Source organism: Seriola aureovittata, chromosome 17 (genome assembly GCF_021018895.1).
Source record: "Seriola aureovittata isolate HTS-2021-v1 ecotype China chromosome 17, ASM2101889v1, whole genome shotgun sequence".
In the NCBI taxonomy this organism is placed as follows: domain Eukaryota; kingdom Metazoa; phylum Chordata; class Actinopteri; order Carangiformes; family Carangidae; genus Seriola; species Seriola aureovittata.
In genome coordinates this window covers 24,171,490-24,197,506 of record NC_079380.1, presented here as the reverse complement: position 1 = coordinate 24,197,506, position 26,017 = coordinate 24,171,490, and the positions used below count along the sequence as shown (strand labels likewise).

General features: G+C 43.3%; 3 protein-coding genes across 5 annotated transcripts in view; 1 reads left to right on the top strand and 2 right to left on the bottom strand.

Annotated features, from left to right (window-relative positions):
- Positions 1-20,501, bottom strand: taok2a (TAO kinase 2a). The gene is given in 21 exon segments (XM_056400568.1): positions 1-823; positions 826-1,579; positions 2,138-2,320; positions 3,129-3,341; positions 3,604-3,843; positions 3,992-4,195; positions 4,314-4,442; positions 4,827-5,063; positions 6,171-6,299; positions 6,440-6,649; positions 7,606-7,776; positions 7,870-7,951; positions 8,797-8,890; positions 8,974-9,065; positions 9,194-9,307; positions 10,016-10,112; positions 10,243-10,288; positions 10,711-10,812; positions 11,111-11,182; positions 14,362-14,502; positions 19,456-20,501. Coding segments are annotated over 20 exon segments (3,489 nt in total). The 5' UTR covers positions 14,494-14,502; positions 19,456-20,501; the 3' UTR covers positions 1-635.
- A 1,395-nt stretch (positions 20,502-21,896) lies between these two features.
- LOC130184600 (heat shock 70 kDa protein 1) lies at positions 21,897-24,930 on the bottom strand. Its single transcript, XM_056400569.1, has 2 exons — positions 24,779-24,930; positions 21,897-24,064 (listed from the first exon to the last, which is right to left on the bottom strand). The coding sequence occupies exon 2, from the start codon at positions 24,039-24,041 to the stop codon at positions 22,122-22,124; it is 1,920 nt and encodes a 639-aa protein (XP_056256544.1). The 5' UTR covers positions 24,042-24,064; positions 24,779-24,930; the 3' UTR covers positions 21,897-22,121.
- A 163-nt stretch (positions 24,931-25,093) lies between these two features.
- amdhd2 (amidohydrolase domain containing 2) overlaps positions 25,094-26,017 on the top strand; it is a 9,841-nt gene continuing 8,917 nt past the window's right edge. For 2 of the 3 annotated variants that reach the window (XM_056400571.1, XM_056400570.1), the window contains exon 1: positions 25,189-26,017. This exon is cut by the window's right edge. The gene's annotated coding sequence lies outside the window, so the exon portion shown is untranslated. Of the gene's footprint in view, positions 25,131-25,188 lie in introns of those variants that run through there. The other variant, XM_056400572.1, reaches the window with a different exon arrangement.

The following is a 26,017-nucleotide window of genomic DNA, read 5'->3' as shown; positions in this document are numbered from 1 at the left end:
CTCTGCTGAACGTATGAAACACTTACAAATCAAAAAACTGGGTTTACAATTTACTGTTATTTACAAAGTTACAGTGATTGTTTTTTTTTTGTTTTTGTTTTTTAAAAGCACCTCAAGCCAAAGTGGAAGCTCCACAACTGTCGCTCAGTTCGATACAAACTGAGAACCAACAACCTGACACGTGCTCCGACACCTGATCACCTGACCACCTGATCACCTGACCACCTGACCCTCAGACTGGTCCGACTCCTGCAGTTAAAACCGTCTCACTACAAAGTCGATACTGTGCAACAGATTCAATGTGTTGTGAGTTTTTTGTTGTTTACTTTCTAATTTTACCACTTTTTTTTTTTTTGGATTGTTTTGTTTCTTCAGTCGTGTGACTCCTCCCCCTCTCCTCCCCCTCCCCCTCCCCCACAGTGACGCTCAGGGTTGTTAATACTCGTTCTCTCTTTCTTTTCACTTCAAGAAAGGAGATTTTAAAATTTACACTTTAAAAATCGGGGTGTTTGTTTTGTTTGTTTTTGCTCCGAACAGAAAAAACTAAACGAAGCTCTCTGCGTGAAGTGGGCGTGGCTCTGCGTCTGTCTGTGGGCGTGGCCCTCAGATCAGAGCAGGGAGACAGCTCGGCCGGTTCACGAGTAGGAGAGGTGAGAGCCGTTGGAAATGTGAGACGTGACCGACGTGCTCCGGCTGAGCCCTCCGTCGCTCCCGCCGCCGCCGCCCGGCCCCCCTGAGGCCGTCCTCCTCAGAGGCTGGGGGCTGTTCCTGAGGGCCATCAGACTGGGGCCCCTGACGCTCAGGCCGCCGCCGCCACCATAGCCCCCTGTGACGAGGAGGAGGAGGAGGCAGAGGAGGGGGGAGAGGAGGAGGAGAGGGAGATGGGGGGAGGGGGAGGTGGTGGTGGGAGGAGAGCCAGGGACTGGGAGGAGGCGTGGGAGGAGAGGTGGTGGTGGCCCTGGGAGTGATGGGCGTAGTGGCCCCCTCCTCCCACCCACTCCCTGGCCCGCTCGCGCTCCCGGCTGTCGCGCTCGTGGCTGTCGCGGTACAGCTGCGGCGTGCTCTGGTGGTGCTGGTAGTGCTGGGGGAGGTAGTGCTGCTGGTGCTGCTGGTGCTGCTGATGCTGCTGATGCTGCTGATGCTGCTGGTGCGGTTGGTGCTGATGGTGGTGGTGCTGATGGTGGTGGTGGTGGGAGGAGGGGCCCCTGCTGCTCTTGCTCAGGTCGCTGTCCCTGCCGAGGCCGTGGGAGGAGGTGATGGACTCGGCGCGGTTGAATCCCCCGCCGTGGTTCTGACTGCGCCAGGACGGAGTCGCCACCGAGTTCTGCACGCTGTGGCTCCAGTGGCTCCCCGAGCGGGGGACGGGCCGCGACGGCCAGCCGCTGGAGCCCGACGAGGGGCTGGGGGTCGGGTAGCCCTGGTTGAAGGCCTCGGCCGGGATGCCGGTCAGCGCCATGTTGCTGAAGCCGAGCCGCATGCTCTCCGAGTCGAAGGCCTCGATCTCGTGAGCCTGGCGCTCCAGCAAAGTCCGGATTCTCTCTGAACGCTCGTTCTGCAGAGACAACATCTCCTCCTCGATCTGACGGACACGTTCACAACATCAGACTTTCATTCACAACTTTTTTTACACAATTACAAAAATATTACAAAGCCCTTATTGAGAAATGACTTTACGTCTCTCTTGATCAGATCAGCTGGAACGCACCAAACTTGGTCACATGATCGGCTAACACTCCATGTACATGAGGTCGAGTCTGAACTTGGGAAGACTGTATTTGGAGTCAGTTCCCCAGACACTTTATTTGCCACTTTTCCCAAAACAGAATGCAGTTGTTTGAACTGATGAGACTGTCGGCTGTTTCTCTCTGTTCATTTATGTACATTCACGTCTCTTGAAAATTAAATCTCTATCTCAAAGGGATTTACCTGAATAAATAAATAAAGGTTAAATAAATTAATTAATTTCTGTCACTTTAAGGAACATCATATCTTCGAGTTTTGGACTCGAACGACTCACTAATTAATTTGGCCTCCAGGAAATTATAATTCCTTCTTAAACTTACAATTTATAGAGAAAATAATCACAATCAATCAATCAGTTAATCAATCAATCAATGACGAGGTTGTGACTTCTCACCCTCTGCTCCAGCAGCGCTCGGCGGATCGACACCCTCTGCTCCAGGTCCTTCACCTCTCGTTCGTGCTGGGTGTCGGTGTGGATCTTGATCTTGCTCTGGTAGGCGTTCAGCAGCTCCAGCTCCTGCTGCAGCTGCATCCGCAGCACCTGGTACTCCGCCTCCTGGGTCTCGTCCAGCCGCAGCTGTGGGCACAAACAGGGACGAGCCTCGGTATCAGTAGAGCGCCATCTGCTGCGAGCGCCGAAGAGACGGCCGTGATTAAAACAGCAGGACGGCACGGGTCTGTTAGGCCACGCCCCCAAATCTTGTTCCTCATCAGACTGATGCAGAAATCCCTGGAACTACTTTCCCTTCTCAGCACTCTGATGGCACTACTTTCTTCCCCCCTTCAGTAACAGAAACATTAACATATTTCTATGTGTATGTTTGTTAATTGGCCGTCTTGTTAACACTTGGACATTTATACAAACCTTCATTTACACTCATTGACGTCTTTATTGATAAAGAAATTGGGTTTGTGTTGTGAAAAAGTGGAAAACCAACTAAATCAGTTTAACCAATATTTTTATTTTATATATATATTCGTTATATTTTTAAAGCGTTTTCATCCCAGAACGTGAGTTTTGAGATTATCAATCACGTGAATCTACTTCAAACTTCAGTTTAGAGCTGAAACAATAATCGATTAGTCAATGGACAGAAAATTAATCAGCATCAAGTTTGATACCTGATTAATCAATTCATATGTTTTTCAAAGAAACAGAATGAAAACAGCTTCTCAAATTTTCTCCCTTTTATAAAATGGTAAAGGTTTGTGTTGGGACTTGTGATGGACAGTCGCCACTTTTCTATTTTCACGTCCAGACATCTAAACGTGTTAAGCAGCTTCGTTCTGATTGGACGCACTGAGGCGCCGCTGACGCTGTGAAAAGGTGCAGGTGCAGGTTTTCAGGTGTGGAAGGTGCGCGGAGGTTTCCTTGCCTTACTCACAGCCTGTGTGGACAGCATGTCGTTGATGGAGTGGTCGTACTGCTCGGCCAGGATGGCCAGCTTACGTGTTTGCTCCTCTTTGAGGCGTTTGAGGACGGCTTTGTGGTCGGATTTGGGAGTGCTCTCCAGCAGGTGGTTCCTCAGGGCTTTGTACTGACGCGTCTGGATCTTACAGGTCTCCTGGAACTGACGCTTGATCTGCAGCTCTTTGGACTGGAACAACGAGTCAGACATGATCACACACTGTCGTTTAACACCAACATGTTTTTAAATATTTTATCCTCGAACTAAACGTTGGGAACTTGTGACATTTTATCAGTTGATCCGACTGTAATTCTGCTGCAGGTTAAAAATGTTGACTAGTTAAAAAGGTTTTCCAGATGTGTGAGAAATAATCTTTGATCATAACGTCAGAAATCTGAGAACTAAACCTGATCAGAACCTTTCAGTTCTGTTTGGATCGGTCTCTTCGTACCTTGAGGCTCTTCGGCTGCTGCCGGACCTCCATGGCGTGTTTCTGTCGAAGCTCTTGCTCGCGGCGCTTGTTGTACTCCATCTGGTTGGTCAGCTCAGTCTGGTGCTGCGTTCGGATCAGGTCGGCCCGAGTCCGCTGCACCGAACCCAGCTGCCTGAACTCCAGCTCCTGCGTGGACTCGTGGTGTCGCAGCAGCATGGCGCACTCCAGGTCCTTCTGGGTCTGCTTCTTGTTCAGGTCCTGGTGGAGGACGAGACAGTAAAGGTTACTGCACGGGTCAAATCACTCTCTAAATCAGTTTCGTGTACACAAACAGAAACACCCAGTGTGTGTGACCGGACTGAGGAGATTCAGGGTGAAGGTCAGCTGTGAGCTCGCTCGGCTGTACCTCTCTCAGCAGGTCCTGCTCCAGGTTGTGGCGAGCCAGCAGCATCTTCCTCTTGTACTGGCGACACTGCAGCTCGTAGTACTGCCTCTGCCTCCGCAGCAGGCTGGCCTCCTCCTCCGCCTGCATCTGCTGCAGACACTCCTTCTGACGGATCAGCCACTCCTGCTTCTCCCGCTTCGGAGTCGACTGGTTCTCGCTCAGCTCCTGGTTAGTGCCGAGAAACAAACAAACGCTGAGTAATGTTCAATGAATATAAACAATATGAGAATATCTACCTCCGTGTTGTTTTGAATGTTGACAGCGGCAGCAGTGTGTGTTTTACCTCTTTCAGCTGATCCTTGCGTTGGCGGTACTGACGTTTCTGTGACTCCAGTAAACTGGTCAGCTCCTTCTTCTGCTGGCCCAGAATGTGCTGCTGGAACTTCTTCTCCTCTGCCAGAGCCGCTTTCGTCTGCAGGAGGACACAGAGAGGTCAGAGGTCATTTTTATGAACCACAGATGCCGACACTGATAATGGCACCAAAGCCAATCAATTGTTTAAGTCAAGTCAAGTTATACTGGATGAATGGAACGAGTCCACTGACACTTCACTGTCCTCTCGTCCTGCACATTAGACAACATATAGTTTTAGAGGAAGAGGCTGGTGGTTTTTACAGATATTTAGTTTCATATTTAAAAGAAGATTTATCCTTTAAGTCGCCAAAAGAAAAACATGGATGCTAAGTTATGAAGAGAAACCATGCAAACTAGATTTAAGAACATTGGTCTGAACAATGTAATTAGTGACTGAGGTAAACAGGTGTGATGTGTGTATGTGGAGCTGTGTCTCCGTCACCTCTTTCTCCAGGATGGCCTGGTGCTTCTTGGACAGCTTGTCGGCCTCGGTGGAGAAGCTGTTCCTCTGGTTCTCCAGCTCCTTGTCCAGCTTCAGCTGGTGCTCGTCCATCTCGGCCTTCAGCTTGTTCTCCAGCCCCATCAGCTGCTTCTGGTGCTGCCGCCTCATTCGTTTGTACCCAGACATCTGCTCCCGCAGCGCCGAGCCCTGCTCGTGCTCCTGGATCTGACGGGTCACCTGGAGAACAGGAGAACGGTCAGCTGGTCAGAGGTGTGTGTAAGCTGGCGTGACCCCTGCTGTAATATACAGTGTGTTATCCACAGGTGATATCTGCTTTGGAATCTGTGCAGGTGAAACGTCAGCAGTGTGAACCTCAGGTCGAGGGCTGCTCCCCTAATATTTATAGGAGGTGAGGAGCACAGAGGAAAAGAGACTCCCTGTCGGCTCGTCCATATCGATCTCTCTCAAGTTTTAAGACGGCTGCTGCCACAACTCAACAGGAGCTGAAGGGTCGAGTAATTTACCTCCAACATTCTTACACACACACACACACACACACACAACACACACACACACACACACACACACACAAACACACACACACAGCTGCTAGCCGCCATGCTAACGGGTATAACAGATCTGTCACGTCTCATCTACAGGTTGTTGCTCCTGAGACGCTTCGATCAGTGATTGTGTTTTTAAAACTTATCTCAGGTCTGCAGCTTCACTCAGGTGTAGCAGCAGTGTGTGGGACAGGTGACAGGTGAGCAGGTTTTTTGACCAGTGGGAAAAAGAGGCGTTAGAGTCTTTAAGTCTGTAAGAAATGCAGAGACGTCTCAGAGTCTCCAGCCGGTTTCTGTTCTGTAAATATTATACTTAGGTGTCATTATAACCCAAAGAAGTTGGGAATACCATAACACTGAACCTTGAACTGTAGAACTGCCTCACTCTCTCAAGACTTCAGAGTGTGTGTGTGTGTGTGTGTGTGTGTGTGTGTGTGTGTGTGTGTGTGTGTGTGAGAAAGTTTCTCCTGGGTCAACTAAAATAAAATACGATCATACGACACCGCAGAGACTTCTAGAATTACATCTGCTGTGCTCCGAAGGTGAAGTGGGAAGACGAGTCTGGCTGCGACAGTGACAGCGCTGTGTGACGGGTATTTAGGAAAGAAAAGCTATAAAGTTTTTTGTTTGTCCTCTGCATTGAAAACAAAGATTGATTTGTTGATTTAAAAAACAAAAACAAAAAAATTCTTTGTGTCTGAAGCTTTGAGTGGAGGAGGAGGAGGAGGAGGAGGAGAGGAGGAGGAGGAGGAGGATGGCGGCGCCCTGCGAGTGAACTTACCAAAGAGGCAGTTCGGATGGTGGCGAAGTGGTCACGGTTACGATAGTAGGCTCGACGGCGTCCAGCAGAGGGAACCTGGGGTTGGTCCATCTCAGGCTGGTACGGGTCGTCATAGATGTTATCCTGACCCTGAGGAGGAGGAGGATGATGAGGAGGAGGAGGAAGAGGGGAGAAAGGTCAGACTCTTTTAATCCTGGACACCACATGGACCAACTGACTGAAGCTCTTTCACACACACTCATAGAAAACATGTCTGGGTGTGTGTTTACCGTGGGCCGGTGGATGATGGAGCTGTTGGAGGTGACGGTGTGCTCGCCCTCCTGCATCATGGCCATCTCGCTGCTGCTGTCGTCGGAGGCGTCCGCCAGGCTGTTGACTGAGCTGCTCTGAGAACTGGCAGAGATGGACATACTGGGAACTGACTGGGAGCTCTCCATGCTGTTGACTGTACCTGTCCGCAACAGGTACTGCTCCACCTCCTGAGAGACACACACACACACACACACACAGGATATTTTTCTTTAGGCTCATTATTACCTGCATGTGTGATGTAGTTGTTTTGTGTGGTGGGTTTTATTTTATTTTCTTATAAATTACCACAGCACAGACTGAGTCGAACACTGTCTCAGTGTTTTTTAGGATTTTAAGTCACAACTTTTTGAGTCATTTTCCCATCATGCTTCACTCATTTCCTTAGTGTCTTCTCCTCCTTGTGCATCTTCACTTTCTACCATTTCCTTTCTCTCTGGTCTCAGAATCTGTCTCTTCTCCTTCCTCTCTCCCCAGAGAACAGGAACCCTTTGAGGAACTCGGTTCCTCTGTCTGCATTTCTACAGGAGCATCCGGACTCTAGATCTGGGATCTCCAACATGTGACCATGGATGTATAACACAAACTTTAAGCAACACAACTCAGTACATCTGCTCCAAATACAGCTATATAAAACACAGAGACACCCCCCCCCCCTTCAACACCAAATTAGTTCATTTAAAATCAAATAGGTTACACTGTCAAGTTCGTTTACATCAGATATCATTCGACTCCATTAGATTTTTGACCCTGATGTGAGTTTCAGATGTTTTTGGTACAAAATGTGAGTTTTGGGTTTTGATATTTGATCACTTGTTGAATGATCTTATTCATCTGATTTGTTTTGGAGATCAGTTTGAGGGTTTTGACAGAATATGTGAATAATGTAACAGGTAATAAAGACATGAGGAACTCTCAGGGAGTAAAACTACAATCTCCAGAACTGAATCTAGATCAGAGTTTCAAGTGTTGAAAGTTGCTGATTGGGTCAAATACACGAGTGTGTTCTGTAACACTGGTTTATCCACCTGGCATCTTTAAAAACCAAGAACTGCAAACACGTTGTTTTGCTTGTAGTTTGTTTGGAAATCAAAGTCACAGACTTCATCTCTCTCCCGTTCCTCACCTCCTCATCCTCCCCTCCCTCGGACACGGGTCCGTTCTGCTGGGTCTCCTGGAAGAGGATCTTCTTCATCTTGCGGTACTGCAGATTGTCCAGCTCTCGCACTGCATCCTTGGTTCGTGCAATCAGGTCCATGATCACCGTCAGCGGGCGCTCGCGGCACAGGAACCGATGCTGAGGAGGGAAACGGATGAAGACGAGGCGTTAACATTAATGTGACATGCACATCGTGATGAAACGGTTTAGTTCCAAACTGTGTGTTCTCACATTCAGTAGCACGTCCGAGGTAGGACGGTCCTGGGGAATCTTCTGAAGGCAAGAGTCAACAAAGTTGCGGAAGGAATCAGTCCTGAAGAAAAAACATGGGATTATCATATTAGTGAATAAAATGACTCACGGAGAACCAAGAGAGGAGCCATGGTCTCCAATATGCTTTTATATTTAGTCCTTTAAGCCCAGTGTCCGAGACAGAGCTGACTTCAAGGTTATCAACATATTAAATATTGTTTCCTCCGTCACGAGCAGTGGAGGAAGAAGAAACCAGGGGCCGGTTTCAAAGAGATATCTCTGGTCTGTAGATCAGTCTGTTAGTCAGACCCTTCACAGAAATAAAGACTGACTCATTTTAAGACAAAAAAAAAAACAATAGACACCTTACCCCCAGGCTAACTCAGGCTTAAGACCAAAGTTACCATGGTAACAATCAATGACACCTGCACTGACCCCTCCGAACGGCAAAGAACAGGAAAACATGGCTCATAACTTCAGCAAAGAGAAGGGAAAGAAGTTTTAGAGACCGCAGGGATTTTTTCTTTCTTTCCAAATCAGATTTCTATTTTTATTGTTTCACTCTTCAACTAAAACGTCCTTGTAGCTGTTGAATTCTTCCTAAAGCTGGGGCTGGCCATTATCTTTTATTTACCCAGAAGTCATTGTACCACAGTCTTACTGAACTGCTTTGTGCAACAGATGAATTCAGACTCCGTCTATCTGAAGTCTGACTATTTGTTTCATCTCAGACACGGTCAAAGTTTCTCTTTGTGAAACCGGCCTCTGATCTTAAATAGCAAAACCACAGTGTAAAAATACTCCACTGAGTAAAAGGTAAATAATGAGAAAACAGTTTATCTCAAGGTGAGTCAGAAGCTCTGTCTCTTCAAACGAGGAGCTGAAGAGAGAAAAAGACGCTCTCACCAGTGGTTGGACTGGAGGATGGGGCTTTCATTCTGAGCGATGTGATATAAGGCACTCATAGCATTCATATTGAAGAGCGGGGGCTTCCTCTCAGCTGTGGGGAGACAGAGCACAGAGTCAGGGTTTGTTCCAGTCTGGATTCACACACATATGTAAGAAAGAAACTACAGCTCATACCCAGCTCTATGCAGGTGATGCCCAGCGACCAGACATCCACCTTGCCGTCATACTGGCCTTCATCCATGGCTAAGATCACCTCCGGAGCCATCCTGACACAAGACAGAGCATTCATGTTACCAGAGCAGCTTCCTTGAGTGTTAGATTAAATTTAGGAAGAGGAGGAATGATGACCCAAACGTCTTTAACCAAGGTAAAGGAGTTTTAGTTGAGCACTCACCAGTAGGGAGTCCCCACGAAGGAGTTGGCCGGAGCCACGATGGAGGCCGAACCAAAGTCCCCCAGTTTGACCTGACCAGGCTCCGTCAGCAGGATGTTTCCCGCTTTCACGTCCCTGCAAAAGAGATGGGGAAATGACACTGACATCAGTGTGTTGCAGAGGCTGGTAATTACTTCAGTTTGTTTGTAGTAGTTTAAACTACAAGTGTAAGTCTGTGGCAATAAACTGTGGGACGACATCATCGTTTGAGCTCTGGATCGAGTCGTTCTCAGACTTTCAGGATACAAAGACGTGTTTTTGGAAACACAGATGGATGAATTATTGGACCACTTTAACAGCTGTAGGTGTAGCGCTGCCAGCGTCATTCTCCGCCACTTTTTTACTCAGTGATTAAATAAAATATCCGATTCATCCGGTTGAAATGTAGAAACACTTTATTTTAAGAGCTTGAAGATCCGATCATCACTAAAGAGTCTGTCGTGCAGAGAGCTGATAAAGACAAATGAATCATTCAAAGTTTCCATATTGATATTTAAGGTGTATTGATTGATTTCCAAACATCAATCAGGCATTGAGTAACACTGAAGAAAACATTCCACCTTAAAAGATGGCGGTAACCTCAGAGCTGCTCCGTGAATGAAATGATTAATTAGTAAAGATTAAAGACAGAAAACATCGTCTCTTGTGCTGCTGGAAGTGAAAGCTAGCTTAGCTACGTTTTCATAGCCTAGCCTGTTAGCTTAGCTTGACCTCTGCCTGCACGGCAGAGAGAGAGAGAGAGAGAGAGAGAGAGCGAGAGAGAGAGAGAGAGAGAGATTTTACCTGTGAATCATATTGTGAGAGTGAAGATATGCTAATCCCTGCAGTGCACCGTGGGTAATAGCAGCTATTTCAACTTCCTGGAGCGGCTTTTTGTGAACTGTGAAGACAAAAAGAGTAGAAGAAGAGACAACAGGCTGGAAATCAGACAAAGTTCAATAAACGCGTGGTGTTTCCAGTCAATGAGTAATCGTGTTAAATAATCGTGATCATTATTTTCCTCCACTGACCTTCGAGGAGGTCTGAGGCCGAGCCGAGGCAGTACTCCATCACCAGCTGAGGGAGAGACGATCCAACATGGTGGTCACAGAACCACAGGTAGCATTTATATCAACACACATTTCTCACTTTCATCACAGATCTCACGGGAATCATCCGTAACAAACACAATAAGAAAAGGCAACAACGGCCTCTGTCTTTGCTTCAAGCCTGAGATAATGTGTTGGTTAAACAGTTAGTCAACAGTCTTGTTATCAGTTAATCATTAAAGTTGCTTATTAAGTAATTACACGTTCAAGATTTGCTCCTTTTCTTTGTAAATAAAAATTAAAAAATGTTGTAAATCTTTGGGATTTAGAGGCTGTTGATTGGACAGTTATTTGGAGATATCACCCTGGACTCACAAACACGAGCTTTAATTTGTATTTCCAATGTGGAAAAGACATTTCCAGAAGCCAATGAGACATTATAAAACTCACCCATGCCGTGTGTTCTTTCAGGTAACAGCCCCGGTACTCGATAGTGTTCGGGTGGCGAAGTTTCTGCAGGAACTTCACCTCTTTAATGATGTCCTGCCATTTCTGCACATGAACACACACAACACTCAGTCAGACCTCATCCTGCTTGTTGTTATTGGAGAAATGTTTATTTAATGTTATTCACATAAAATACAAACTTCAGGGTTCATATTTATAATATCAGGATAAAGACGATGGATTCACTTTAACACTATATAAATCATCCAGGACATTTAAAAATGAACTGAAGGAGTTTATTAGTGATTTTGATGATGATCATTCAACTATCAGAGAAATGGATAATCTGAGAAGACGCATGGGGAGAGACTTTAAAATCTACAAGGAAATGTAAGTTCTTCACCTCGTTTGTCTGCTTGCCGCTGTACGACATTTTCTTGATGGCCACCACCTCATTGTTTCGCACATCTCGGGCCTGGAGGATGAAACACAAACACATTTACACATGTGAACTCAAGAAACCAAGTCACTCAGAGAAAATATGCTTCGCAGGTAATCAGATAACAACTTTTTTTTTTTTCTGCGGAAAACTTTCCTGGAATCTAAGATCTTCTGCGGAAACGCCCTGATCACAGCAGGAACAATCACAATCTGATCTGCTGCTGCACCGGAGTGGCACCTCAGTGGAGCCGTTTCTTTCACTTTCTCCGCCCAGATTTATGAACCAAACCAGGACAGTCAAGCTTCTCTAACCTTTCAGCCAACCAGAATCTGCGCTTTCTTGAAAAAGCCCGGTTCGAAATTAACGTCGACGTCCACTTCAGGCTCAAGCCGCTCCATTAAGGAGATTTAGCCGCGGCTAGTCAACGTTAACTCGAACCAGACTTGAACAAGCTGCATTATGCACAAACATGGACTCTACAAGCAGACCAGAACAGTCGATTGTCGAAAAGAAGATCATGTCGCAGAAAGAAAGGAAAACAAGCCGCAGAGCAAACCCTGCTGATGAGGGTGGCCTCCTCATTTTTATCTTATAGGGACAATGCTATTTAACATAGTTTCAAAACGAGGTATGAAGCTAATGTGTTGCACAAGGATTTTTATAGCTATTGCTAATTCTTGACTCCGGCCGTCGTTGGGCTTTTACATGTGTGATGGAATTAAAACATTCAAGAGCAAAACCAACAGAAAACAGACAACACAACTGATAATAACCTACAATTAGCTAAAGACATCCACAAGAACAGTCAACAACTAGCTACAAGTATTCAAACTGGTTAGCTTTTAGCAGCACTTAGCCTTTGTTGTAAAGGAATGTCCCGTATAATACGAGATTGTCTCGTAATTTAAAATAAAATGCTTTAAAATTTGCCCCATATACTTGTACGCATCATTTCATTAATGAACAATGTCCTCGAAGTGTCGAAAGTGATGTAACATCAAGTAAAACCAAACCTGTTATAGCTACAAGTGGATTAGAGACGTTAACGAGCTGGGTGTGCTGTGAGAAAACACACCTATGCTCAGCTTCTTCAGGTGAAGTCAGCAGTACAGCGCTCTGATAGCTCACCTGGCAGAGCGCATATCATCACAGCTTACTCATTACCGCAGTGACTCAGGTTCGAGTCCATTAATAGGACTATAATCTTTGTGGCCCATTATTCATCTGTTATTGCACAAAACACACAACAAGGCAACATCACACAAGGAGCGATTACATTTACTGAGGAATTTTCTTTTAAATTCTGTTTGAACGACATGTTGAGACTTGAACAGAACGACCTAACCATGTGCCTTTAATTCTTTCAATGCTGCTTTTCTGGTTTGTGTGAAGCCACCGTCATCTATTAGTGACACTAATCTGAAATCTGGTTTCTCGTCAGCCTGATTCTGCAGCTGATTTTTCACCATCCTTTCGAGAGTAGAGGCTGCACGTGAATTTTAAGACCATTTGGTGGTGCCAAAAGACCGATCCGACGTGTGCAGTTGAGCCCAGAACAAAGACGGACACGATGATCCGTTTGTGAACCAAACTACATGATTTATTTTTGGGATAAAATGCTTATATTTTCTCAGAGCTATTCCAAACGCTTAATCCTCCAAAGGGCTTAATCCTAAATCCCAAGTGAGGATGCTGCTATCAGACACCAGACGAAGTCATGTTGCTCTGTGATGACACTGACAACATGGAGTCCTACCCCAGACTGTAAACAGCTGAATGATGCATCGTGGCCGTTTCTACTGAGAAGAATTCCTAAAAATAGAATTATATTATACGACCTTCTTAAAAACAACAATTTTAAACATTAAATAATGTTTTTTAATCCATGACCGATTCTGTCGGTGGTCATTCAAGGACACTTGTCCCCTCCGACCTGCAGAGTTCACACAGTCTGGAGGAAATACAGTATAAAGCAGTTAAATTGATGCAAATTGATGCACATCATCTATTTCTGTAGCACATCTCTAATGGCCTTTTAAGGATCCTCTGAAAGTCAGACACTGAGTGAGGCAGTGAGAACAGTGTGGAGGTGTTAGTCTACCGCAGCCTGAGGAAGATTTTCCAGGTAGAATGAGATGCACAGCCTCGTACAGACACGTTGTGTTCCCACTGGTTTCTTGATTAGTTGGGGAAAAATTCAGATACGGTTTCTTTCTTTATTTGTTCACACAATGAATTGTATAGAACATTAGGACTTTCTTCTTTTTAAGAGTTTTATATTTAAGTTTGGATACAGGAGCTCTTTCATCCGACGTATTTATTTTTATTTATCTTTTTTTGTGACTTGTTGGATTGAATTGGGAAGAGTTTTCCTTTCTCATTAAGTAGAGCTTTTGTCTGTGTTAGATGGGTTGTGTGTTGTGTATTGATCCGTCTGTTGTCACTGAAGTATTGTTTGTGAATTTGAACATAAACTCAGCACCAAAAAGCAGGAACAGCACGGTAAGTATCTTATTGTGTTAAACTTACAGGAAACTATCAAATATTCTGACCATTTATATGTTTGGGCTTCTACCAGCTTAGACTACGTGGTTTGCTCTGGTCCCAGATCTCTGAATCGCTGTTTCCACCAGCTGGAGAAACTGTTCACAAATTACATCTTTGTAGGTTGAGGTTAAGAATGTTTTTACCTGCTACATCTATGAAACATAGCAACAGAAAAGTGGCCACAAGAAATACAAAGCAGACAAAACAGCAACTCAACAATTCTACATTTCTTCTTTAGTGTAAAAGACATTAAAACTACTCAGAGTTTAGATTCTATTTGTGGCGGCAGCTGAATCAGCTGATGTAAAACAAATAAATACTCTCCACTTTACACACAAAACTGGTTAAAGCTCCATCACAACCTCTTGTCGGATGGTTGAATAACTCCGTCCAAACTGCTTGTCGGAAAGATTGAAAACGTTAAAATAACTGCTACCACAGTTTCCTGTCGACTGAAAGTGACGCCAGCCTCGACTGGACAAAGACATGAAGACGACGACCGGCTGAATGGAATAACTGGAGTAAAAGGGCTGATACAGTCTGATCATCAGACTATAGCTGGTTCAGATTACCTGGAAGTCAGGACGTCATGCTCACAGTAAAGACACCCTGGACTACACAAACATTTACTGCCATAAAACAGATGGATTTAACGTCACACTCACAAAATACACCGCTCCGAAGCTGCCGTGGCCGATCTCACGGAGGTCAGCGAACAGCTTCTCGGGATCATCTTTGCAGAAGAGATCTGCCACCTCCGGGTCTTTCAGATTGCCCGCCCGTGCACTCGAGGGCATGGCCAGGGCCTGTGAAGCAGAGGAGAGAAGAGGTTAGTCCTGGGAGACGGCCGTGAGCAGTGATCAGGATCCAAACAAGGAGCTTCAGACATCACATCATACCTGAAAATACCAGCCTGTTTTAGACATTTCAGCTTTAAACAAACACTTAAGAGGAACAGAAATATTAGTTATTCTAACTGATGTATTGAACCCGCTGCCAATCACTATGGGAGTCGCAGCAGACTCCAGTCCTGCCGCCTTAATGTTGGTGGAGGGAACCCTTTGAATTAAATTTGGATCTTGGACCGTGTTCCCATATTGTTTTAGAGGGATGTGACGCGTCTGTTTTCCACTTCAGTCGGGCAGAAAACCATCTAATTAATGTGTTAAACATGCTGGAAACTGCGTTCTTGTACTCTTGTAAAATGACCCACTTCCGAAACCCCCTCACATCTTATCAGTTTCCGTGATACTCCACAAATCTGTGGTGCAGGTCTCAAAGATCCTGTAGTATTTGAGGAATGTCATGACTGGCTGCTTTTGGCCAAAACAGTTTGGAGTCATCTGTGCACCTCTGTGGTGATTGAAAAAACAACCGTTATCTCCCACAGTTGATCTATCTGGGACAGTTACCAGCTGACAAGTCATGACACGAAGACAGCCGACAGTTACAGGGAAGGCCGGGATGTTTACCTGGAGAGATCCACTCACAAACACAGAGAGAAAACGACGCAGAGAAGAAGAGTGTGACACGAACAGCTGAGAGCGAGCGGAAAACAAAATGGCTGCTGGTGCTCACAAAGTGCACTTCAATATGAATGGTTTTCAATTATTAACTGTTCAGAACTTGTGACATCAAAAGCATAAATGATGTGAAAGTGATGAAAACAGCTTCAAGAAGAAGAACAGAGTTTCACCAACTCATTAACTGAGAGTCCAACTGGTGACAGTGTCTCTCTCTCTGAATTAAAGATGCAAAATATAATGTCAGACCTGTCACTCCACAACCTCATATATTTGTACTTGATGTACATATTTTATAGTTATTTTTGGTTTAATTATGACAGGGACAGTGAGAGAGAGAGACAGGAAAGAGATGCAGTGAAGGGCCTGAGTTAGATTTGATCCCAGGCCACTTCAGTAAGGACTGAGCCGCTCTACCAGGTGAGCACCACTTACTGGATATTTAGATAAAACTATAATAGATACAAAAGTTGGGTGTTTAATTTAAAATATAGTACAAGATCGATTTATCTGCAGGTTCTTTTCTTCTCTTTTTGTCAAAATTAACAGTCAAATGTCTCACGGTGCAAAACTGATTCAACAACTAATTACTGCATCTCTAATGTACAACAAAAAGAAACCCATTACAATTTCCCAGGACACAAGTTTTCATATTAAGTGAATGTTTGTTTTATCCAACTGTGTCAAACACAAAGATTCAGTTTAACACAGAGAACATTTAAGAAGCTAGAATCAGTGAACTGTTCCTCAGATTTGATTTAAAAAGTGATTATCAAAATCGTTGCCCATTCATTTGGTTAAACACATAATTGTTTCAGCTCTAAACTACCTGAATTAAACTGTACATTTAATCACATAATTATTTCTTCCATTAAAAAGGGAAAAATAAAAGCCCAAGGTGGTATTATAAAATGCCTTGTTTTCTAAACAGCCCCAAAACGCAGATATCCTTATCATTATTGATTAATCTGCTGATTACTTTTTCTGATAAATTGATCAATTTTGTCTGGAAGAAGTTATATAATAGTGAGTCCAGCGCAGTGTCTAAAAATGTCCTAAATTTGTTTGAAAAATAACAGGATTCATAAAATAATCAATTTCAACCAATCAATCAAACTGGGGTGCAAATATTTGGTGTATTGTATGTATTTTAAAAATTACTGAAATTATTCATTTGTTATCAAAATAAATTCAGGTTAATTATTTCACAATCAATTATTCAATTAAACACTGCAGCTCTTAAATCAACCAGGGCAAGAAGAAAAATAATAAAGAACAACAAAGAGTCTTTATATACATTTAATTACATGCATGACACTTGTGTTGTCTCAAGCATCTGGAGATCAGAGAGCAGCAGAAAGGCAATGACAGCGCTCCGGTTCTCACCATGACGGGCCGACTCAAATCAAAGATCGGTATGAATAAATCCATGACAATCTAAAGATGAGCCAAGCTGAGCGTCAAATCAAATCATCTGACTAAATCAGCCCATTCAATGTAATCTCAGCCAGCACACGGAGCCGAGCTTATTGACAAATGCAACATCTTTTTATAATGGGGTTGATGTAGACGCTCATCCTTGAGTGTCAGCTGGAGCCCTGAGGAGAGCCGGCAACATAACCAGGCCTCTGTGATCTGGTGAATGCATGAAAACTCGGCCCCAGGGTCCCTGTTTAATGCAGCACTGCGAGGCTTGTTCCTTTTAAAGCACTGCTGTGTAAACGTGCTAGTAAATCTGTGTTAGACGAGGACACAAGATCCCCACTCTCCCACCCCCCAACCCAGCATTCCTTCAAAACACAGCAAACCAATTTTCAATTTTATGTGTGCGTGTGTGTGAGATATATATATCTATATATAGATATATATATAGATATATATATATATAAAATGTGGCACTCAGTGGCCTGATGGTGTTCAGTATGAGGCAGGAAGCAGACGCCTGCAACTACTGTATACAGTCAGAAGAAAAACAACCGATGTGAAAGACAAAAATGTGCAGCAAGTTTTTTCAGAATTAGAAAGAGAAATGGGGCATCCTAGTTGCCTGAAGAGCACCCTGTGTGACTGTGATGTTCTCGCTTCAGATCTTTGTCGTGTCATTTTTCCCTTTTGCGTTTTCAATCACACTATGAATTTTCACAATAAAAAAAGGTATTACAACATGAAAACAATTGCAACCTTCAAATGGGGTTTACACTGAGCATCTTAAGAGTCCATATAAATGACCCAATGTTGTGTTGTTCATGGCTAAACAGAAACTTTCTGAGTTTGTGAATTGGGACATTAACTGTCACTGTTGTTGTCGTCTACTGTTTTCTGATCCCTCAGCTTCACACTGAAATGCAAAACCCACAAAATCATTCACCATTTTTTTTCAATGAGATGACGTCTTGCGGTATCTATTTTTGTCTTTTTCCGAGGAACAGGGTTGTTCTCAAAAGTTTAAGCACACGACACTGGGGAAGCAAGTTTCCTCAACTTCATACGTGGAAAAAACAAACACACTAGTTCAATCAAGTTAAATTTAAAGACTGCATAAGCAGCACTAAAAAAACAGGGGAGGGAAAAAGGGAAACAAAGCCCCAGACAGTCCTTTTTAAACATAACGAGTGATGTGAAATTTGGTGTGTCAGTGGTGCCGGATGACCAAGATCACATGGCTGAACTCAGCCCGGACTAGGAAAATGTTTTGCATAAAAGAAGCTCATTGTTGTGAATGTGTAACACACAGTGGGTATAAATGTATTGATTAGCACCAATAACCAACACCTCAAAAAAAACTACCTCGAGGTGATTTCTTTTTTCTTACTATTTTAAAATACAAATGGCTGAACACAGGCAGTGAGGGTCCAGAGCTTTAAATAAAGTCTACACTATAGAATAAACACTGAAACATCTTCAAGCTGCATCACTAATGGCATTCAACACATGAAAACTGAAACTGTAATATTGCAAATGACAAACTAATCATAGCTACAGGAGCAGACAAAGTGAAAGCTGAATGCTTTCCCATATTTCGATGCTAAATCTCCTGAAGCACACGTCGCCTTTATATCAAACTGAATCTCTCCAAAGTTATTTCACAGGAAATAGGGACACTCATGATGTGTGGCTTTGATTTAAGTTTATATAAGCATTACATCAACCTCTGCCCCAAGACGGAAACCCCAGATCTAGTTAGTTTTGTTTGGACACTGCAACACCATAAATGGCCTCCACTCCACCCTGTTAAATACCTCATCAACAGACATCACTGTTTTTCAGCTGGTAACAAACATTAAACATCATGTCTCTCAGCAGCTCAACGAACCAGATGTTCACAGGCTGAAATGTTGTTTGTTGTGGTTAAAGCGAGACATTAAAATCCAGGATTCAGTCCTCCTGAAAGCAACTCCTTGCATCATATAGAAATTATACTGTTTATTTTAATAACATTGGCATATGCTGATAAATGTTGAAGTGGGTACAAGGGTAATCCTACATGACAACAGCAGCTGATGTTAACTAGAGCTGAAACAATTACTCGACTGATTGGTTGATTAAAAGAAAATCACACCAATTTAGAGGAAATATTTTAAACATAAATTGTGAAATAAATGTCATATACTGCTGATTTTAGCCTCTCAAAAGGGGAAAACTTGCTGCTTTCCTCTGTCATGTATCTTTAAATGAATACTTGGGGTTTTGGGACTTTAAAAAAAGACGCCACCTTCAGCTCAGACATTTTTTTTTTTTTTTAGTTTCACAGACCAAACAAATTAATCTGAAAAACAAAAGGTAGACGGAATGTTTAATGAAAATAATCAGTTAGTTGCAGCCCTGATGTTAACATTACCGGCTTTGGGCAGATGTAATCAACAGACCCACAGAAAGAAACGCAGTAAAACCACAGCACACCGTTTGATAATGTCTGTCCTAAAACAGCTTCGTGTTGCTGAATTCTCTCTCAATTGTGCATCTTAACGGTTTGCTCGGTATGTGGAGAATAAACGTTGGAAATCAGCTAAACAAATGAATAAATGCAGATTAAAAACACCCATCACGGAAGAGCTACAGGATAACGGTTAGCTGTGTGTAAATCTAAGATGATTCTCGTGTAACTGAAGGCCTCTGGAAATAAATCAAAGACCACTGGGCGTCCCCGGACCCAAGTTTGAAAACCTCTGGAGCAGCTAACGGGGTTAGCTAGCTCCGCAGCTAGCCGGGCAGCTAAGCTAATGTAGCTTTACTTACCGCGGCTTATTGTGGTTCCGCTCTGGACCGAAAAACAACTGTTAGCAGCCGAGCTAGCGAGCCGCTATCCTCATAGCCCGGGTTTCTTCTCGGCAGATAGTCAACACGACATTCGGCCCATTCCCATCGATGTCCCTCCTGATTCCAGAGCCACAATGAAATTAATTAACGGTTTCCAAATTACACCGGCGGAAATAGAAACTTTAAGCTCGCCAGTTGTCTCTCTAACGTTACTGGGTTACTAGCCTTAGCTAATTGGCTAGCTTAGCTTTGATAGCTTGGAGCTAACGTTAACATTAGCTGTTCTGCGGGGTGTGGCTGTTGTTTCTCCGCGGTGCCCCACTTCCAAGCATATTGTCCTGTAACACCAAAGCTTTTTAAAATATACTCTTAAAATCTGCCTTAAAATCTGCGCCCCATCCTGAGGCTAGACTTGTTTCTCACACCGTTTTTGTTCTTGCTAAATACAAGATGGCACAGACTGGTGGGGCGGGACTCGAGTGTTGACCGGAAAATGGTTGTTCTGTTTCCTGTGAGGTTTCCACTTCACAAATAAAAGGGTATAAATAAATCGACCTAGATAATATTAATAATCTAGTACAAAGGCTCGAAGGCTTGATTTAATGATCTTTTCTTTTTTTTTTTTCTTATAACACTCCATATCTTTTAGCCACATTTCATAATGTTGATGAGCTGCACTTCATGGACTTTGTGTGTGAACTATGAAAATGAAGCAGGAATGAAAATCCAAGTATCAAATTGTGTATTACAAACGTACTTCTTCACTATCAGGTTGCTGCTCAAATAAATTCAAGACTGGATTACCAACCCGGGGCCCCTAAAGGTCCGTGCATGAAGTATAATTCTTCTGCAGTTGTTCACGTTGTATAAAATGCCAGTTTAGGGGGTATTGCCGAATTTCATTGTCCTACTTATGCTGAGTGTAAATGTATGTCCCATTTAATGAAGACGTACAATTCAGTTCAGCACCTCAAAGCGTCAGTTTGTTCCTTTATCCAACTGTTACAATGAAAATTGAACAAGCAAGTCGAGAGCCGGAAACAGAGACAGTTCGTCTTCAAAGTAAAGGTTGCGTGTTTTGAACAGACGTGCTGGCTGCAGTGTTCAATTTAGCTAAGATGATTAAAAAAAAATTATTTCATAATATTCATACTGTATTTATTTTTGCATATTCATATGTATCACGATTTATTATACTCACACAACAGACCTAACATGTTTGAATATATTATTTGTAAACATTACTTTATAAGCTCAAAATCATTTTGAGCCTAATGTGAACCGGGGTCTAAGTCTGCAACTGGGGGCACGAGCTAGCCGCCGGGCGGCTAACTTCAGCTACAATAACAAGTTACTCCTCACATGTATGATATTAGCCTGTAAGACTAATGTAACAGTTGTGAAAGCTAACTGTGTTAGCAGCATCTTCACACGGCTCAGCCAGGAGCCTGTTGCTGTCAGGCTGCTGATGCAGGTGAGTTTACCTGGTGTCCTCGAGGACACAGGTCAGATCCACCCCTCCTCGTCTTTACAAAAATGGGAAACAAATGTAATTCATTATTATTGGCATAATGCTTAAAGGAGAAGTTTGGATGTTAATCCACAGATCATTTCTGTCATTTTACAGACTTTTGTTCACAATTTTACAAAACAGAAAAATTACTGTAAAATTTTAAGAGATATTTTCTGTAAAATTTGGATTTTTTTTCAATCACAATATACATTATCTCATGGCACTTTACATTGAATTTAAGTTTATTTTCCTGATTATATTTATATTTACTTACAAACTTATATATTTTTACTCAAGTAATATTTTACGTGTCCTTCAGGGAACAATTCGAAGTAGAGACTCTGCAGACGAAGCACGTATAGACAATAAACAAGGGCTTATAATATATATCATATATCACCACAAAGGAGCATATTATATAACATTTAATACTATGTTGCTCTTCATTGAGCATTTTTAAAATGTGTATTGGTTATAAAAGTAAAAGATCTGAGTACTTCCTGTATTTTCATGTGCCCCTTGGTAACAGCACAGTTGGTGTGTTTGTAAAACTTCAAATAAAAAGGTAATGAAAAATCTATATTCCCTCATAACATTTATAACAGATTCTCAGAGCAGTGAAAAAGTGAAATTCCACCATCTAGTGGTATTTCTGCGTATCGTACTGCTTGCATTCATAATTACTTCTGTGATTGAGTTGTCTTATTTTGTAATGGGTAAAAGTATGAAGTATGTTTTAATTATACAGTCATTTTTAAAAACATCTTGTGTCATTTTGGGATATGATGATGAGAGACAGAGATCGATATAAAAAGGTGTAACCTTTCGATAATTCTCGTACCATGGTTTCTCTAAATCTTAAAAGTGGCTGCAAAGTTTCATGAAGAATAAGATCATTTTAATAATCTCTGGTGATTCAAGTAATTTTATTGAAACCAAAACAAACATTAAGATGTATTCACATTTTATCTTCATTGCAAAGTCCAGCAATGCAACTTTGTAAAAATATGGTCAGTTCTTATAATTTCTTGATTGTTAAGTTTAAACATATAAATGTCTGGAACAAAAACCCACAAACATGAGGTATAACGTTATTGTTACAGTGATCACAGAGTCCATATTAAGGGACACTTTAGTCCACCTCCTCAATAGTGGGCCCCTGGGAGCCGGCTTGTGCCTGCTCTCCACAGTTACCTTCAGGCATTCCTCCCTGATACAACTTGCTGATGATGGGGTTGCACACTTTCTCCAGCTCTTTCTGCTTGTGTTGATACTCGTCTTTATCAGCCAGCTGGTTGTTCTCCAGCCAGGCGATGGTCTCATCACACTTCTCAACCACCTTCTTCTGCTCCTCCTCACTCATTTTGCCCTTCAGGTTCTCGTCCTGCACGCTGCTCTTCATGTTGAAGGCGTAGGACTCCAGGGAGTTCTTGGCAGAGATTTTGTCCCTCTGAAGGTCGTCCTCAGCTTTGTACTTGTCGGCGTCCTGCACCATCCTCTCGATCTCTTCTTTGCTCAGTCGGCCCTTGTCGTTGGTGATGGTGATCTTGTTCTCTTTGCCGGTGCTTTTGTCCACCGCAGATACGTTCAAAATGCCGTTGGCGTCTACGTCGAACGTGACCTCGATCTGTGGGACCCCTCGTGGAGCAGGTGGGATTCCTGTCAGCTCAAACTTGCCCAGCAGGTTGTTGTCCTTGGTCATGGCTCTTTCCCCTTCGTACACCTGGATGAGGACCCCGGGCTGGTTGTCAGAGTAGGTGGTGAAGACCTGGGTTTGTTTAGTGGGGATGGTGGTGTTGCGTTTAATCAGGGACGTCATGACTCCTCCCGCTGTCTCGATACCCAGGGACAGAGGGGCCACGTCCAGCAGCAGCAGGTCCTGAACGTTGCCAGATGTATCACCTGAGAGAATGGCGGCCTGGACGGCGGCGCCGTAAGCCACCGCCTCATCTGGGTTGATGCTCTTGTTCAGCTCTCTACCGTTGAAGAAATCCTGCAGGAGTTTCTGGACTTTAGGGATTCGGGTGGAGCCTCCCACCAGGACGATGTCGTGGATCTGCGCCTTGTCCATTTTGGCGTCCCTCAGGGCTTTCTCCACCGGATCTAATGTTCCCCTGAACAGGTCGGAGCACAGCTCCTCGAAGCGAGCCCTGGTGATGGAGGTGTAGAAGTCGATGCCCTCAAACAGAGAATCGATCTCGATGCTGGCCTGGGAGCTGGAGGACAGCGTCCTCTTGGCCCTCTCACAAGCTGTGCGCAGCCTCCTCAGGGCTCTCTTGTTCTGGCTGATGTCCTTCTTGTGTTTCCTCTTGAACTCCTCCACAAAGTGGTTGACCATGCGGTTGTCAAAGTCCTCTCCGCCCAGGTGAGTGTCCCCGGCCGTGGATTTGACCTCAAAGATCCCGTCTTCGATTGTCAGGATGGACACGTCGAAGGTGCCTCCGCCCAGGTCAAAGATCAGGACGTTACGTTCTCCTGACTTGCCTTTGTCCAGACCGTACGCGATGGCGGCCGCCGTCGGCTCGTTGATGATCCTCAGGACGTTCAGTCCTGCGATGACGCCCGCGTCTTTAGTCGCCTGTCGCTGGGAGTCGTTGAAGTACGCTGGGACTGTGACGACTGCGTTGGACACCTTGTGGCCGAGGTAGGCTTCAGCGATCTCCTTCATCTTCACCAGGACCATGGAGGAAATCTCCTCAGGGTTGAAAGCTTTGTCCTCCCCTTTGTACGCCACCTGAACTTTGGGCTTCCCTCCATCTGAAACCACCTTGAAGGGCCAGTGCTTCATGTCAGCCTGCACCACTGCATCATCAAACTTTCTTCCAATCAGTCTCTTGGCATCAAACACGGTGTTGCTGGGGTTCAGAGCCACCTGGTTCTTGGCTGCGTCACCAATCAGTCTCTCTGTGTCAGTGAAGGCCACATAGCTGGGGGTGGTCCTGTTGCCCTGGTCGTTGGCGATGATTTCTACTTTTCCGTGCTGGAAAACCCCCACACAGGAGTAGGTGGTGCCCAGGTCGATGCCGATCGCTACACCTTTAGCTGCAGACATCTTGGTTGGTTTGAATTGGTGTCCTAAAGATGCAGAGACAGAAATTAGAAAGGAAAATGGTAAATGTAAATACTTAACAAATACTATGTCTTCTGTATGGACATATATTTTCTAAAAAATAAAACAAAAAACATAAAGGAACTCTGTCCCAGCACTGGAATCTGGAATCATATCAATATTAAGAGCATGACCTCATAGAGCTATGATTGGATAAAGACTCAAAATTATCTTCTTATTATTGCCTTGGTCTGTTATTTTTATAGTCAGGATAAGTGAATAGAAATATGTCTGTATCACTGAAAAAAATCATAATTTAAAAAATATAATGAAATTTCAAAATTGTTATAGATGGCCTGTCTCATTGCCAAACAGATGGGTAATCACCTCAATGCCGAAATTTCGAGAGGAAATGAATGATTTTATACAAAACACTTTACATTTTTTAGACTGTTTTGCACATAAACCCGGCGACCACAGCGTCTGATAAGAGTTTGGTGCGTGCATTTTAATCCAATATTAAGACGGTTATTATTTTAATTCGCCACAAAATTTGAATGACGTGTTAGGGTCAATGCAACAAATGTTTTAACACACAGCCTACGTTTAAATCTAAAATGCTAAATACAAACTGTAGAAGACAGCAGATAGATAAAAGCGACGAAGAAAGCAGTCTAAAAATAGAGTTTGGGGTGCGAGAGAACTAATCCAGAAAATAAAAACGGTATCCGTGTTCTTACTCTCGTTGAAAGTTGAGAAAATAGTTTGAAGAGGTTCCTGATGTGTTGTGTCCCTCTCTCCGCTGCTTCTTCTTCTTCTTGTAGTCTTCTCTCTGTGCTCCTGCCGGTTTCCTCCACCGCTGTCGGTCTTTATACTCTCCTCACTCCGTTCTGGATGTTTCTCGAGCTTTCGCTCCCCGAGTGTTTCGTCCAATCACAGAGCTTAGCGCTCGCCTCCAGCGTAATGACGTAAGCCGGAAGCGTGTCCGCAGAAATTTCTACCAGCTTCTAGTGACGCTGAGAATCTGTCAGAACGCCGAGAACAATAAAGTACGAAAGACAGGCTGAACAGAAAAGGCAATCTAACAAATACGTAAAGAAAATCTAATGACTTCACTGAATTATGTGTTTAATCTCAAACTCAAACTAATTACGTAAATATATGTAGTTATAGTTGTAATTTATGTGGTTAAAATGACTGATTAGGCCTGTACATAACAAGCTTTAATAATTAACAGATACAGGCACTAGTATGTATCTGTTTAGTTGTATAATTTACTTATGAATTGGCAGAACTATTAATTGAGGTCACAGCTAAAATGAAAGACAAGACTGAGATGAGAAGCAGGGGAACATCTTTTATAGCACGAGTAGTGAGTTAATTCAGCAGGATATTTACAGTAAATGTATAATCAGGGCTGGATCAATGGGCCCTTGTGTTGCCAGTCTTAGTTCGGTTAAAAGTTAATCAAACATAAATGTATTTAATGCACACTTAAAGTAGTTCAATGTAGTTATTATTATTATTATCATTATCATTATCATTATTATTTATTGGTGCTGCTATCATTTCTGCTGTTATTATTGATAACACCATTATACCTATGGGTATTACTGTTATATTTTTCACTATTTTTAATCAGTGCCTAAATACAACAGTGGTCACTTCCATATTCACCATGGAAATATGAGGACTTTACTTTACTGTAAAAATTATTTTATTTTTATGACTTCTTAGCTAGCTAGCTAGCTTAGCTTAGCCGTGGGAGGCGGCTAGCTTGCCCCCAGTGGGCCATGAGAAAAAGTCATAATTCTGACTTTTTTTCTCAGAATTCTGAGATTAAAGAACATTTAATTTTATTTAATAATCAAATTAAATAATAATAAAAAAAGATCACATGTGGCTCAAATCCTCTTCGTTACTCCATGATACAGGGTCAGTATTATTTGTGTGTTTGGATCAGCTGACCTGCAGCTTCG

Bases quoted from the DNA above. Each gene is read 5' to 3' on its own strand.
- LOC130184600 (XM_056400569.1), bottom strand. From the start codon at position 24,041: ATGTCTGCAGCTAAAGGTGTAGCGATCGGCATCGACCTGGGCACCACC.